The 13,446-nt window shown below is 40.6% G+C and overlaps 1 protein-coding gene across 1 annotated transcript in view; it reads left to right on the forward strand.

Moving 5' to 3' along the window:
* Positions 1–13,446, forward strand: part of TNIP3 (TNFAIP3 interacting protein 3) — a 66,868-nt gene that overhangs the window by 38,587 nt on the left and 14,835 nt on the right. The window contains exons 5-9 of the mRNA XM_086747150.1: positions 1,366–1,455; positions 2,544–2,609; positions 3,433–3,564; positions 8,019–8,147; positions 13,224–13,340. Coding sequence (XP_086603276.1) covers positions 1,366–1,455; positions 2,544–2,609; positions 3,433–3,564; positions 8,019–8,147; positions 13,224–13,340 — 534 coding nt within the window. The remainder of the gene's footprint in view (positions 1–1,365; positions 1,456–2,543; positions 2,610–3,432; positions 3,565–8,018; positions 8,148–13,223; positions 13,341–13,446) is intronic.

Genomic DNA, 13,446 nt, shown 5'->3' on the forward strand with positions numbered 1-13,446 from the left:
GCTCTTTAAGAGTAGAATGAAACGTTAGAAATATTTTTGGATACAACATTCTTGAAAGAAAACCTTCCCTAGCAGTTTTTTTTTTCCCCACCTGAAAAGTATTTGGTCATTTCAATTTGTTATACAAAGGGCAGAAAGTGGTTCATTTTGGTGACCCAACAGCTTCTCTGAGTGGTATTCTGGCCAGTTGGTGCCAAGTGTATATAGAGCTTTTAGATTTGTGAATCGTTGTGTTGATTTTAATAGAACTCTTAAATATGCACTTACACACATGCCTAAGGGCCAGATTCTGAAAACAATTCGACATGTGAGTAACACTACTGACTGCCAGGTAATTTCTTCAGATACTTTAAGTTAGAATGTTGGTGAACACAGTAGAGCTCAGAGGACTGGCCATGAGACAAATACGTCATCAGGGTTTTTTGCCTATGAAAAACCACAAAAAAACCTATTCTTTGATCTTCATTGGTATTTGACATTAAATTCTCTAGCTGAAGACAATAAATTTATTTCAGGAGATTTAAGACCTGAGTAGTGCTCACACTTGTATTCTAGGTTCTCATATATTGGTTGAGAATTTAGGGAGAAAATAAAAATAACTGACCAGGTATCAAAACATAGTATGTTTTATTCTTATGAGAATGTATCATTTTTCCAGTACAGTTCTCTTGATATATGTCTATTTATATATCTAGTAGATCACACATTTGTTTTCATGACAATCCATAGAAACTTCTTGGAAATTATGATGTACAACATTGCCGTTATAAAAATGAGGCTTTAGCTGCTCTTTCCCTGCGTGGGCAAAACTCCGCGCTTTAAAAAAATTGAGCAATTGCAGATGGATTTCTAATTTCTCCAAAGGGCCTATTTGTTTTCTGTATTGCTTGTTTTGAACCCATGTGCTAAAGTTTATTGCCTTGGGCCTGCAAGCACTTACCAGGGGCAATACTACTAATTATTCTAGTTCTTGTAAATGAAGGGAATTACTTACGCCCACTTCAACTTATGCTCAACTTTTGTGACTTGTACTACTTGTTTGTATTACCATCTGTAAGATAATGAAATCCTATTTTGAGTTCTATGTCTCAGGTGGTACAAATAGATATAATTTTGTTTATTTCAGTGTTTATTTGCATAATGCTTCAATTAAAGCACAGACTAAGCAGGGTTAAAGCAGATACACACTTCAGAGTCTGCTGTTGGCAGGTGTAAAGGCACTGAATACAAATGCAGTGTAAGAAAATGTGGCTGTTTCAGTTTCTTTCCATGCACATGGCAGGGTAGATGGGAGTTTTAGATGATAGTCTTGACTTGAAGAGAGGATGCTGAAAGCATTCATTTTTGAACATTTCTTTTCTCCAGTCCAGGCACATGTTACTAACCAAAAAGAAGACTACATCAGCCAGTTCTCTGGAACAACAGATCTTCTCACTGGAAAGACAGAGACGAGAGGTAATCTTAAGTTTACCCTTATAAAGCCTCTAAGACAGACATTACAATATCAGTAATATGCCCCAGGCAGGAAATTGCCGGATGTGTTACCATTGTTACACTGTGTTTATGGTGCAGTTGGGTTTACCCTCCAGTCCAGCAAGGCCTATGTTTCTCCTGTAGGAATCTCATTCTGCGCTCTTGTGAGACAATTTCTATGTGGAGACTTTCTGCTTTGCATTTCCTCGCAGGCTGAAGTGTGCAAGCACTTAAAATTATGTTTTTAAACTGGTTCATGTAGTCCTACTTCTCTCTGCCGAGCTAGACAAGGTTCTATTTGGAGAACTGTTCCTAAAAACAAATTATACCTTATTGTAATGTGGCTATGAGTCTAGAAGAGCAGAGATTTATGTGGTGCAAAGGGCAAATTTTCTTAATGATCACTATTGTAAAGGCCAAGGAACCACTGTGAGTAGTAGCCAGTGGTGTCTCGGTCACAGGTAGCAGCGAACTGGAAGCCGTTCTTTTGCTGAGCATCCGAAAATGCTTCAGAGGGACCTATTTGGCTTTTTCCAATAAAAATGGAAGCACACCGACTTCACTCCTAACACTTACATGAGTGTGGTGTTAGCTGATCTTCCCATCATGCATGTGTACACTTACTCACTTTAGTGGGACTGAGAAAGGCAAGGGAGGTTTGCCCTCAGTAGTAATTGCAGTCAACAGGAGTCTTCAAATCAAAGACCTTCTAATTGGAAATACATTTATGGAACTTGAAGCAAACTAACAAGACAGCCCTTGGCCATTTAGGAGTTGCAGCTTGGGATTTGTACAGCATTGCAGATGATTCACCTGTAGCCTATTGCGTATTTGCACGTTTCCTGAATGTTACTTCCTGAACGTTCCTGTACTTCAACTGAAATACCAAAGCACTGGCAGATGGGCCGTAAAGCTTGCCAAACCTTAAACCTGCTTTTTCTGAAATGAAGTGGCCAGATAATGAGGAGGTTGTGAACACTCATAGCTGGAGGATTTGAATGCCAGTCTATTTTTATTTATTGACGATGTTGAAATAAAGGTTACTTACTGTGACTTCCTGATAATTACAGCTTCTGGAGGTGAACAAGCAATGGGATCATCAATTTAGAAGTATGAAACAACTTTATGAAAAACAGGTAACAATGTTGACTACTTCTGTTGGAATAAGTATGCCATCTGCTGATAGTTAAGTCTGTGCTTAAATACCAGCCAGCCATAGCTATAGCAAGTATCTTAGAGAGGAAAGGCATCATGTTTACTGGATCTTTAGCTCACAAATTAAAAAAGCTTCATCACATAAAAGTGAATCTAATGCGTGTACCATCTTCAGCAGGACAAGCTGGCTGCTTAAAATTTTGCCCAGTATTCCAAAAACCAAGTTGATTCATTGACTGACACTCCTCATATCCTGTTTCCTTCTATGAAAACGAAGTTTGCAGAATGACCTCATGTGCTTATCAGGAAAATTTTCTCTTTAATATTTTCCAGTAAGCTTTACTGAGATCTGGATCATTTATTTGATTATTTTTTTTAAAAATTTCCTCAAAACAAAGAGAAATTTAAATTGTTCTTCCTTATTTAGTATAGGACTGTTTTATGCCTCTGGCTAGATAATTTGGATGTGCAACGCTGCAGAGGTAGTCCAAACTGCAAACATTGGAATGGAGAAATCACTTGGAGGAACAGACCCATGGTAGCTGTCCTTTGGCAGCAAAACAGTTGGAGACCCGACTAGATGAACACCAACAGAGAGTTTGCCCAGGACTGTTAAGTCTTCACTACAGTGAGAGCAGCGAGGCTAAGAGATCGGGAGGGGAAATTCAGTGGCTGAGGACTTTACACGCAACCAGATCCACTGTTTTACACTATGAGAGCTGAGAGGATTTGAAGGCACCATTAAGGTGCCATGCCTGCCGGGATCCCCAGTCAGCCCACCACTGTCTGTCACTTGCTTTTCAGCTGGCAGAAATGAAAGCAAAACTGGATGTGTCAGAGAGGAGAGTCAGTGAGCTAGAGGAAGAGAGACATCACCAGCATCCAGAAGATGAGAGGCTGCGAGCCCTGGGCAGAGAGAGGCCCTTGCAGGAAACGGTAGGAGGGTGCACTCTGTTACCTTGTTTGTGCTCAGTGTTGAACGCTGTCTTGACTTTCATCTTTCTCTTCTGGTGAGTGGCAGGGCGTGGGTTGTCGTGCAGCCATGAGATGAGATTGTGGTGTTGAGTTCTCTTCAGTGTTTTACCCAAGACAGTGGCTGATCTTCTGTCTGATCAGAGAACTATGCATAGAGAGAGTCATTTCAATAGAAACTGGCAGAAAGCACGGCATTACTCTGTGTGTGTGGGAGTAAAGAGCAGATTGATATGAATACCGCAGAGATTTCCTTCCTCGCTGTTCAGTTTGGGGTGAATTTCTTTGTGAACAAAAATGCTACAGAGATTTTGAATGGAATAGGAACGTCATTGCAGATGTTACACAAAGTGGTTGTCAATAAATGCCAAGTTTTAGAGGTGGGCCCGTGTGAACCTCCTGAAGTTCAACAAGGCCAAGTGCAAGGTCCTGCACATGGGTGGGGATAATCTCAAGCACAAATACAGGCTGGGCAGAGAATGAATGGAGAACAGCCCTGAGGAGAAGGACCTGGGAGTGCTGGTGGATGAGAAGCTCAACATGAGTCGACAATGTGTGCTCGCAGCCCAGAAAGCCAACTGCATCCTGGGCTGCACCAAAAGAAACATAGCCAGCAGGTCGAAGGAGAGGATCCTGCCCCTCTACTCCGCTCTTGTGAGACCCCACCTGCAGTACTGCATCCAGCTCCGGAGCCCCCAGCATAACAAGGGCATGGACCTGTTGGAGCAAGTCCAGAGGAGGCTGTGAAGATGATGAGAGGGCTGGAGCACCTCTCCTGTGAGGACAGGCTGAGAGAGTTGGGGCTGTTCAGCCTGGAGAAGAGAAGGCTCCGGGGAGACCTGAGAGCGGCCTTCCAGTACCTAAAGGGGGATTGTAAGAAAAACGGGGAGGGACTTTTGACAGGGGCAGGTACGGACAGAACAGGGAAAAATGGCTTTAAACTGGAAGAGGGTAGATTTAGAGTGGATATAAGGAAGAAATTCTTCACTGTGGGGATGGTGAGGCACTGGCACAGGTTGCCCAGAGAAGCTGTGGATGCCCTGTCCCTGGCAGTGTTCAAGGCCAGGCTGGATGGGGCTCTGAGCAACCTGGTCTGGCGGAAGGTGTCCCTGACCATGGCAGGGAGGTTGGAACTGGATGATCTTTAAGGTTTCTTCCAACTCAAACCATTCTGTGATTCTATGATAAATACTCAAAGGAATGAATTCAGCTCCAAACATCCACATTTTTATATTTGCTGTATAGGCTTTTATACGTCCGCTGGCTATCTGAGCTCCCTGTAAGTATTAGTAATGTAGTCAGTGCAGTTATTAGGGCTCAAAGTGCCTGGGCTGGTCAGGCTGCTCTAGGGCAGCGTTCACCTCACCCTGAGAGTGGCTGAGCTTGGTTTTATAAGCACCACAGAGTAGTGCTTCCTATTCTTATTCTGCTTCATGGTATCACACGCTTCGTAACCTCTTCATAAGAGATTCTGGGTGGTGCTCTGACGACTGAAGTTGGCCACTGCATTTGCTTGATGACATGAAACAAACCTGAAAACAAGTGGCAATCACATCACTTCCAGGCTCAGATAAGATATGTTAGCTCCCGCAAGAAAAGAAATGCAAAGCCCTTAGCTTTTATCTTCATTAGCAGAACATTCATCTTACTTGCTTGTCAATTACGGTATGGTTTTAGCTAAGCACGTGCTTGATTTCTAACCAAAAGGACCGTTTACGTGTTTTAAAGCAAACTGTGTCATTATGTAGTTGCTGAATCACTGCCTGTATTTGCTCTGTGTGCGGATTCAATGGAAGACTATTCCTGTTCATATTACTAAGGTTTTTACTGCCTACCCTTTAATATATTATAACTGTGGAAAAATAGCCCAAACTGCCTTTTAGGAAAGGTAAAGATGAGCAGAACTCTTTCCCAATTTCTTTTTTTTTTACTACATACATGAATAATGAACTAAATTACAATATAATCCGAAAATCTCTTACGGGAACAGGTTAACCTGCGTGGAACTTCTGCCTTAGGTCAGCAATTTCTTTACAAGTTTTGTACTCAGCCAGTAAGTGTTTCTATTTACTCTGAATTTCTTTGCTTTTTAGATGTCATGCAGGGATGCAGGAGATCTACACATTTGCAGCAGTAGCTGCTAAAAGTAGAGATTTTTGAATGAGCAACAAGGATTGTAACACCCAAGTCAGCAGCTGTGCCAGCTCACGGGGCAGGATGAAGAAAAAGCGGTGCCAGGGGATGACTCAGAAAAATGTATAAAGATACATTCAGCTTGAAAGCATGTAAGGAGGCTTGTTGCTTTAAAGCTCAGCAGATGCAGAAGAGACCCAAGCTGACAGGTCTACCAGTATTAGATTTTTAGGGCTTTATGGTGTTTTTTTTCTGTTTGGGTTTTTTTTATTTTTTTTTTTTTTTTCTGCAGCAACTAGCATGCTTCACACTTGCATTTGTTTTATATATATATATATGTCTATGTGTGTTTTTTCTTTTCTTGAAAGGTGACAACTCTTTCTTTTTAAAATGTTTTATTTAACCAGCTGTAGCCATGGAGCTGGGATAAGTTGTGCAGGGCAATTGCCAGAGCAAAGTAAGATGATGTTTGTTCTCTACTTGCTTATCTAGTCCAGCAGCCTGACAGTGTCTTTTAAATTTGTTTACTCAGAGTGGCAGTTCTCTGGGTGCTCTGCTGAGCCGTTTAGGAACACCAGCAGCATCAAACAGCCCTGAGACCCCTGAGACAGATTACATGCTGCTGCTGTGTTACAGAGCTGCTTTTTTTTTGTTGTTTTTTTGGGGTTTTGTTTTGTTTTGTTTTGTTTTTTAAATGCACCTGGGCTTATGGCTCTCACAGAATAATAATGCTGTGAATGTTATCCATCCCCACATCCTCCATGGGCAACAGAGGAAAACTGACTGTTTTTGAGATGTACTTTTTATTTTTTTTTTCTTCTCTCTGGGCGACTATGTACCCATAGACAGGAATCAAAGATGAACCTAGTCACTGTAAAATCTACGTGCCGTGACACCTAAGATTCAGAGTCGAATAAGAAGCAATAAGATGTAAGAATTCAGATGGTTCAAAAACCTGACAAACTGGAAATCTTTGGTCATACATGGCCATCTTCCTGGAGGTGTCAGCTAGGAGCAAGTAAAAGAGGATGGCAAAAGTGAAGAGGAGAGCATAGCTAAAAAAACTGTATGGATTTTAGTGTTTTGTTTTGTTTTTTTTTTTTTAATATCCTAAAACATACATGCATGTGCCAGCTTGAGCTAGCTCCTGGGTGAGTTCCTATACTTAGTGCGGAGATACCCTGCTAATCTTCCCCAGTTTTTGGAGAAAATGAAATGTTCCAACTAACTTAGAACAAAGGAAAATAAAGCAACCTCATGTGCAAGCAACAGTTTGTCAAGGCTTTTTTTCAGTGGCTCAGTTACAGTGATGCACTTCTCATGAGCCTGAGCTGTAAATGCCTGGTAGCTAGCTGCACAGAGATCTGCCTGTTGCACAGGAAAGAAAGCATTCATGTGACGTTCTGTGCGTGTGACCGTTAGATCTCATTTTTTTCATCACATAAATACTTTATTTTTTATTACAGCAGGCTATTCTGTTTCATACCTAACTGGCTTTGGTCTAAGACAGCCTGGCAAAAGCGAGCTGGTGAGGAGTGCACACCCTGCGAGAGAAGCTTACACAAGGCCATTTGCTTCGGGATCTGATTCAGATCTCGGCTCCCTTCATTGTAGATTGAAAATAGCTACATCGAAAGCAACAGGAGAAAAGAATAATCTTCCTGGTAGTTTGCTGGGGTGGCAACAGTGTAGGCACACACACTAGGAAGGGTCAAGCTCAAGTCGACAACAACCATGATGGGGTCAAAGAAAGTGGCTTTTTAAGCCTCGGTTGGTAGCTTGGTAATTCTTGAGCAGGCTAAGGCCCGCCTTAGTCTCCTGTGTAGTGGAAAAAGCCCTCAGACTATGTGATACTGAGATCTGGTTTTGTCTTTGATGTTGTATGACACTGGGAGTGGCTGGGACTCCACCAGCGTTTAGCACTGGCCCTACACTGTGAGTACGTAAGAGTAATGCAGGTTTGGTGTAATCACTGTACGGCACTGATCTGCTTTGCCTGCCAGCTCTCTCATGCCGTTGTGCAACTGCAGGCTGTAGAGAGCAGGGATTTAGTCTGGTATGTTGTCTCTGTCTCATCATATGGTGAGTGGTCAAAACAATTTCAACAGACTTTATCATATCTGGGTTTTACTAACCATCCGCCTTCCTGTTGTCTCCCTTCCCAGCTGCATTTGGGACAACAAAAATGCAGCACATCTGCCAGACAGCAGATATTCTGAAAACTGTGCTTGAAAAATGGTTCCATCTGCCTTTCAGCAGCATCTCTCTGTGTTTTTGCATCCCAGAAAGAAATAAAGGTCCTTAGTGAAGCTCTCCATGAAATGAAGGAAGAGAACAAGCTCCTGAAGCAGAAGAATGCCTCCATGATCAGAAAGAAAGAACACTATGAGTGTGAAATAAGTCGTCTCAATAAGGTATGAACAAGAGTGAGCCACTGACCAGGACCTTTCCTTTAATTCCAGTGTCTCTGTTGTCAGGCAGTGACACCACCAGATGCCCATCTTTTCAGTTCTGGGTGAAAAACCTGTTCATGGTAGCAAATTCACAATCACCATTCGGGAGCTGGGGAAACAACCAAGGGCTTGCTTCAGCTAATACCTGTGGCAGGTAGAAGGGTTGCATTGTAAAGAGGAAAGTTAAGAGAATCTTTGAGTTCTTCTGTGAAACCTCTCTGTGTGTCATATCTAAGCTCTTTTTACATTCTCCTTCCTTAGAACAGAAGGGAAATAATATAAAGAGGCCTTCATATGCATCCAGTGAAATCCAGTGTGATTAAAAGAAAAATAGACAGTTTAAAAACTATTGTTTTACATAGATTCTGTGTTTGAGAATGATGGCTTCTCTTCACAAGACATGCTCCTGTCTTACTTTTTATGTACATACATACCTATTCATACATATAAGTATTACGTGTATATTTATCTTATGGAGGAAAATGCCATAGAACAGCTAAATGTAATTTTTTTTTTAAACTGAGGGAAAGTAATAAATGTAACTTCTTTTAAATCAAAAGATCACATAAAGTAGTGGGTGTTTTCTAACAATTTTGTATTTCATGGTGAACCACAAACACTTCCTGAGGAAATGCACTGCAGTAACCATTGCTATGTAACTTTGAGTGATGCGCAAGCTAAAAGGCCATGGTGTGCAAAAGTCAAGGCAAAAGAGTGATGTTGCCATGTTAAAAACCTGACAGAACGTATGATCCCTAGCTCTGTTTGAAATGCATCGACAGGACTTGCTCTAAGCCTCAGTGTAACTTTCATTCAAGATTTTGTTTGTAAAAAAAACTTATTTCAATGTTTTGTTTTGCTATCTTATTTTATGGTTGGAACTAAGACAGGTGGGTAAATAGGCCATTGTTTTAAATGAAACATCCATTTCATGTAACATACTTTCCCACAAGTAATTTACTGATTTTCTGTGTGTTTGCATCCTTCAAATCTCATGTCATTAATGCACCTAAGACTGGAAGGAACCGTCTGTGCCCTTTTAAGTCTAGTCCCCTGCTGTTGCAGGTTCAGTGGTCTGAAGTTCTTACAAATTCTCCAAAATCAAACAACTTTTTCCTTAACAATACTTAAGCTCCTTCTGCTGTGCTTCTGTTGGAAGGCTGTTCTGAAACTGTTACCCTTCTTTCATTAGATGCTTTCGTCTCGTTCAGTTGGGCTGAATTTATTCTGGCCAGATGGTATTCATTTGTTCTTCTGGTAGTAGAGTCCAACAGATCTGGTTCACTCCTTGTGTGAGACAGATCTGTCCTCTCCATGAAGCGGAACTCAGGGGCCCTTGCTCTTTCCCTAGAGCTACAGAGAGCAGTTGTATTTTCACTAGAGGACAGTTTAGCTAAGCTGACCCAGCTCTTTTGGTCTTTAAAAAAATACAGCTATGCCTGCTAATATGCGTGTTTTTTTAATCTCAGTCTTTTTAAAGCGCGTAGTTCTCAGTCTATGGACGATACTACAACTTGTTGCTAAGTATCTTAACCTTTTTACTTTAAGTACGTTGACCTTTAACTTTTGGCTTCATCCAACTTTGATCTTCTTGTGCAGAATAGGCAAGGTATAGAGCCCGATCTGATCCTACTTTGATGTCTGTAGCATGAAAGTGATGCAAGCTATAGGTTTGCAACACTGTATCCCAAGATTATTTGCTCTCCTGTGGTTGTTTCCTTGTTGCCCCATCCCTGGAAACATTCAGGACCAGGTTGGACAGGGCTCTGAGCAACCTGATCTGGTTGGAGATGTCCCTGCTCCTTGCAGGGGGGTTGGACTGGATGGCTTTTAAAGGTCCCTTCCAACCCAAATGATTCTATGATTCTATGATTCACCATATAGTTGAAGTACAAGCCAAATTTCTGACTTATTTTGTAACTTTGCTGCAGCGCCATCTCAACTGTTATTCAATCATAGACTAATAACCTTTAATGTGTTCCCCATGATAAGAAAATCTGAGTTTTTTAATGAAAGACATCAGGTTGAAGAGTGCTTTGCTTAATCCTATTTCTCATGTCTATAAGGAAATTGTCTTCAAAATATTCCCCAAGGCCTAACGCACTCTTGAAGTTAGATTAAGAGGTTTCTAGGTGCGTGGACCTATTCTTTTTGTAGATTTGGAAACAAATAGTTATTTTTCAGTCATACAGTTCCATTTTTGATGTTGAAAAATCCAGAAAACCTCTGTGCTGCTTATCTTGCAATTTCAGGTTTCAGTTCTCGGTACGTCTGAATGAATGTTAATTAACACCAGGTTAAGTTAAGCTCAGTTTAACTCAGTGAGCTGTGAGTTCTTTCTCGTTGGTCCATCTTCTTTGCTGTTAGCCATCCTGCCACTGGCACAGAGCTCTGCATTATCCTCCTCATTGGAAATACTGTCTTTAGTCTTGCTTTCCTGTGTAATGCCTTCCTTCTTGTGCTCATTTCTATAGTGAAGAAGAAAATATTTTATAGTTATATTTCTATATTTTATAGTTTAATTTCTTTTGCAATATATAGCTAAGTGTGACTGTCTCTCTTACCCTGCACTTTCATCTAAACGTTACCAAAAGCAGTAGCTTTTGTTGGGATTAAATCCTTTCTCCAGTCCCTAAAGGCATTTTAATTTTTCTTCTTGAAATTATTAATCTAGTTCTCCCTCAAGCATTTTGCTACACAATTTTTTTTTCAGCTTCCTTGAGATACCATTTTCTGAAGGGTAGAGGAGTGTTTTGTTTGGTCAGGGTTTTTTTGTACTTTGACTTCTAATGAAGTGGGAATAGCCAAATGATCTGAAAAGACTGCATACAGGACCAGTTATAGAAGATGCCCAGAAGTTCTTTGTCGTTTCTCAGATTTGCTAATCTGAAATTACAAATCTTATTTACATATTTAAAATAGCTTATTTACTTTTAATTTCAAGTATCTGACAGTATTGCTTCCAAATGTGGTTTTAAAAAAAATCCTCATCTTATTCTTTTCTACTATTAACCTTTTTTGGATCAAATTTTCTGGATTTTTCTTTCTTTTTTTTTTTTTTTTTGCTCCATAATTCTGAGATGTACAGCTTCCTCAGAAGAGCCCCGAATAAACAAAAAAAGCTGAAGAATTGCCCAAACACCTAATATGTTTATATCATTATATAATTCTAGGAAGTGAGCTGCAAAAAAAAATGTCAGTATAGTGCCATTTGTTCAGGAATTAGGAGAACCATCAACAGCTTATGAATATATGTACTTCAGTTGTAGAAGTGTGTTACCATTTCGTAATATCAGGATGGCCCATGATCAGTAAGGTACGTCCCAATGAAGGAGTTGTAACAGAAGACTGAGCCATGTAAAATGTGGGTGCAGCAGATGACTGGGAAAATGGTTTGTTGCGAAGGAAGCAGGATATTCGGTTGTCTTGGAATCAGGACATCTGAAGCACTTTCTTTTGTGAGTGATCAAATATTAGATAAGATTGCTTGGAGAGGCCATGATATCACCCTCCTTGGAGGTGCTCAACCTCACCTCTCTGGCCAGCTCTGAGCAGGTGCTTGGACCTCCAGAGGTCCCTCGCCACCCAAATGAGTCTCATAATTCTGTAGTGGTTGGCAAGATCGAGATGTATCCCGCGTAGGCAGGGGGAAGAAGAAAAACATGTTTCACTTGTCTTTGCCCTCAGCAGCACGCTTAACAAACCACACTCTGGGGAAAGGATGTGGGTTGCAGTCAGCCAGGGAACGTATCGTATGTACTGTGATAGTGTCAGACCTCACTGACTCTTGCTGCTGCTGGCAATCCATGCCCAAAATAAATGCCAGTGTGAAACTTGTTTTTATTCCTTGTTTTACTGTTTGTGCAGAACACTGCAATGTCATAGCCTGAAAGGGTTCAAAGGGACAAAAGGAGGATTAATCTGTAAGCTATCTGTATCTTAATCCTCCCATGTTATGTTAAACCTTATTTATGTATTGACATGGCACACAAACTTTGCCTCTGTTATACCAATCTCTTTTCTACACAATTCCTGGGGACAGTAGCTCATCAGATAAAAAGCCTCCCTTTTCTGTGCTCTTCATGGAAAGTGCTAATTTTTCTTTTAATTTTTTTTGTTGGCCTTTTTATAATTAATACTAATCATTGACTTGCTTTAGATACTAGTTCTCCTGCTTGGCCACATCCCCCTCTCCCTCTTCCCCCTCCAAATTATCTTCCCTTATGGCATGAATCAAGTGTGGCCAGCAAGGAGGAGCTGGGGATCATTAGCAGCAATTGAACTTTCTAAAATGGATGAAGTTAGCTGAGTCTGTATCTTATGTGAGAGATACTGAAAAGTAATGAAAAAAAAAATATATAAAAAAATAAATAAATAAATATATATATATCTGTGTGTGTGTATAGTATGTGGTTATAGACGGAGAAGGGTAAAAGTGATTTTAAAATTATTCCAGTCCAAGGAAGAGCTGTGTAATACTGTTAAAAATAAACAAAATCTGCAAAGAACTATAGCAGAATCTGACTGAAAAAACAGAGTAAGAACGTTACCGGTATTCGTAACTCCCTCTAGTGACAAGCTATAGAGACTACATAACTTCTACTCAACCTGAGGTTTTACTGCGGTTCCAGTTGAAGAAATTTGTACTCTTAGTGCAAAAAATGTTTCAGTCAGCCTTGACTGTAGTCACATTTTTAGACCATCTTTGAGTATGGCTTTTATGTTCTTAGGTATTTTTGTTTGCTTGTTTTTGGCCTCAGCTGAGTTCAGACACCTGTTTTTGTTTTCCCAAATTCTGACTTCTGCAGGGAAATGATGTTTATGAGTGAGATTTGCAGCTGTGATTTCCATAAGTAAATGTTGGTTCTAGTTATAAGTAAAACATATATGTTATTCATATACGCAGGTGAAGGGAAAGCCCCCACAAGTCTGTGACTCGCTTTAATTTATTTAGAGAGCTAATGTTCTAATAATTGTAAAGGATTTTTTTTTATGTAGTCAGTTTCTGCTTAGTAATTTTGTTGTTTGATGTTCCAGACCCTTCTGGATGTCTTGAAAAAGCAGCACTCACCGGTTCCTGGGGCTCCTTCAGAGAAGGGTGACGGGAACAGCCTTGAGGACATGAGAACCCAACTTGAAGTTCTGAGACAGCAGGTGAGAACAGCTGGAAGTAAGCCTGGATGGATTTCCTACAGCATAGTTTTGCCCTCTCTCACAAGAATTGTGCCTGGTACGCTTGCTACGTAGAGCTTTTGAAAAC

The sequence above is a fragment of the Chlamydotis macqueenii genome, chromosome 4, assembly GCF_036417535.1.
Source record: "Chlamydotis macqueenii isolate bChlMac1 chromosome 4, bChlMac1.mat, whole genome shotgun sequence".
NCBI classification, from domain to species: Eukaryota; Metazoa; Chordata; class Aves; order Otidiformes; family Otididae; genus Chlamydotis; species Chlamydotis macqueenii.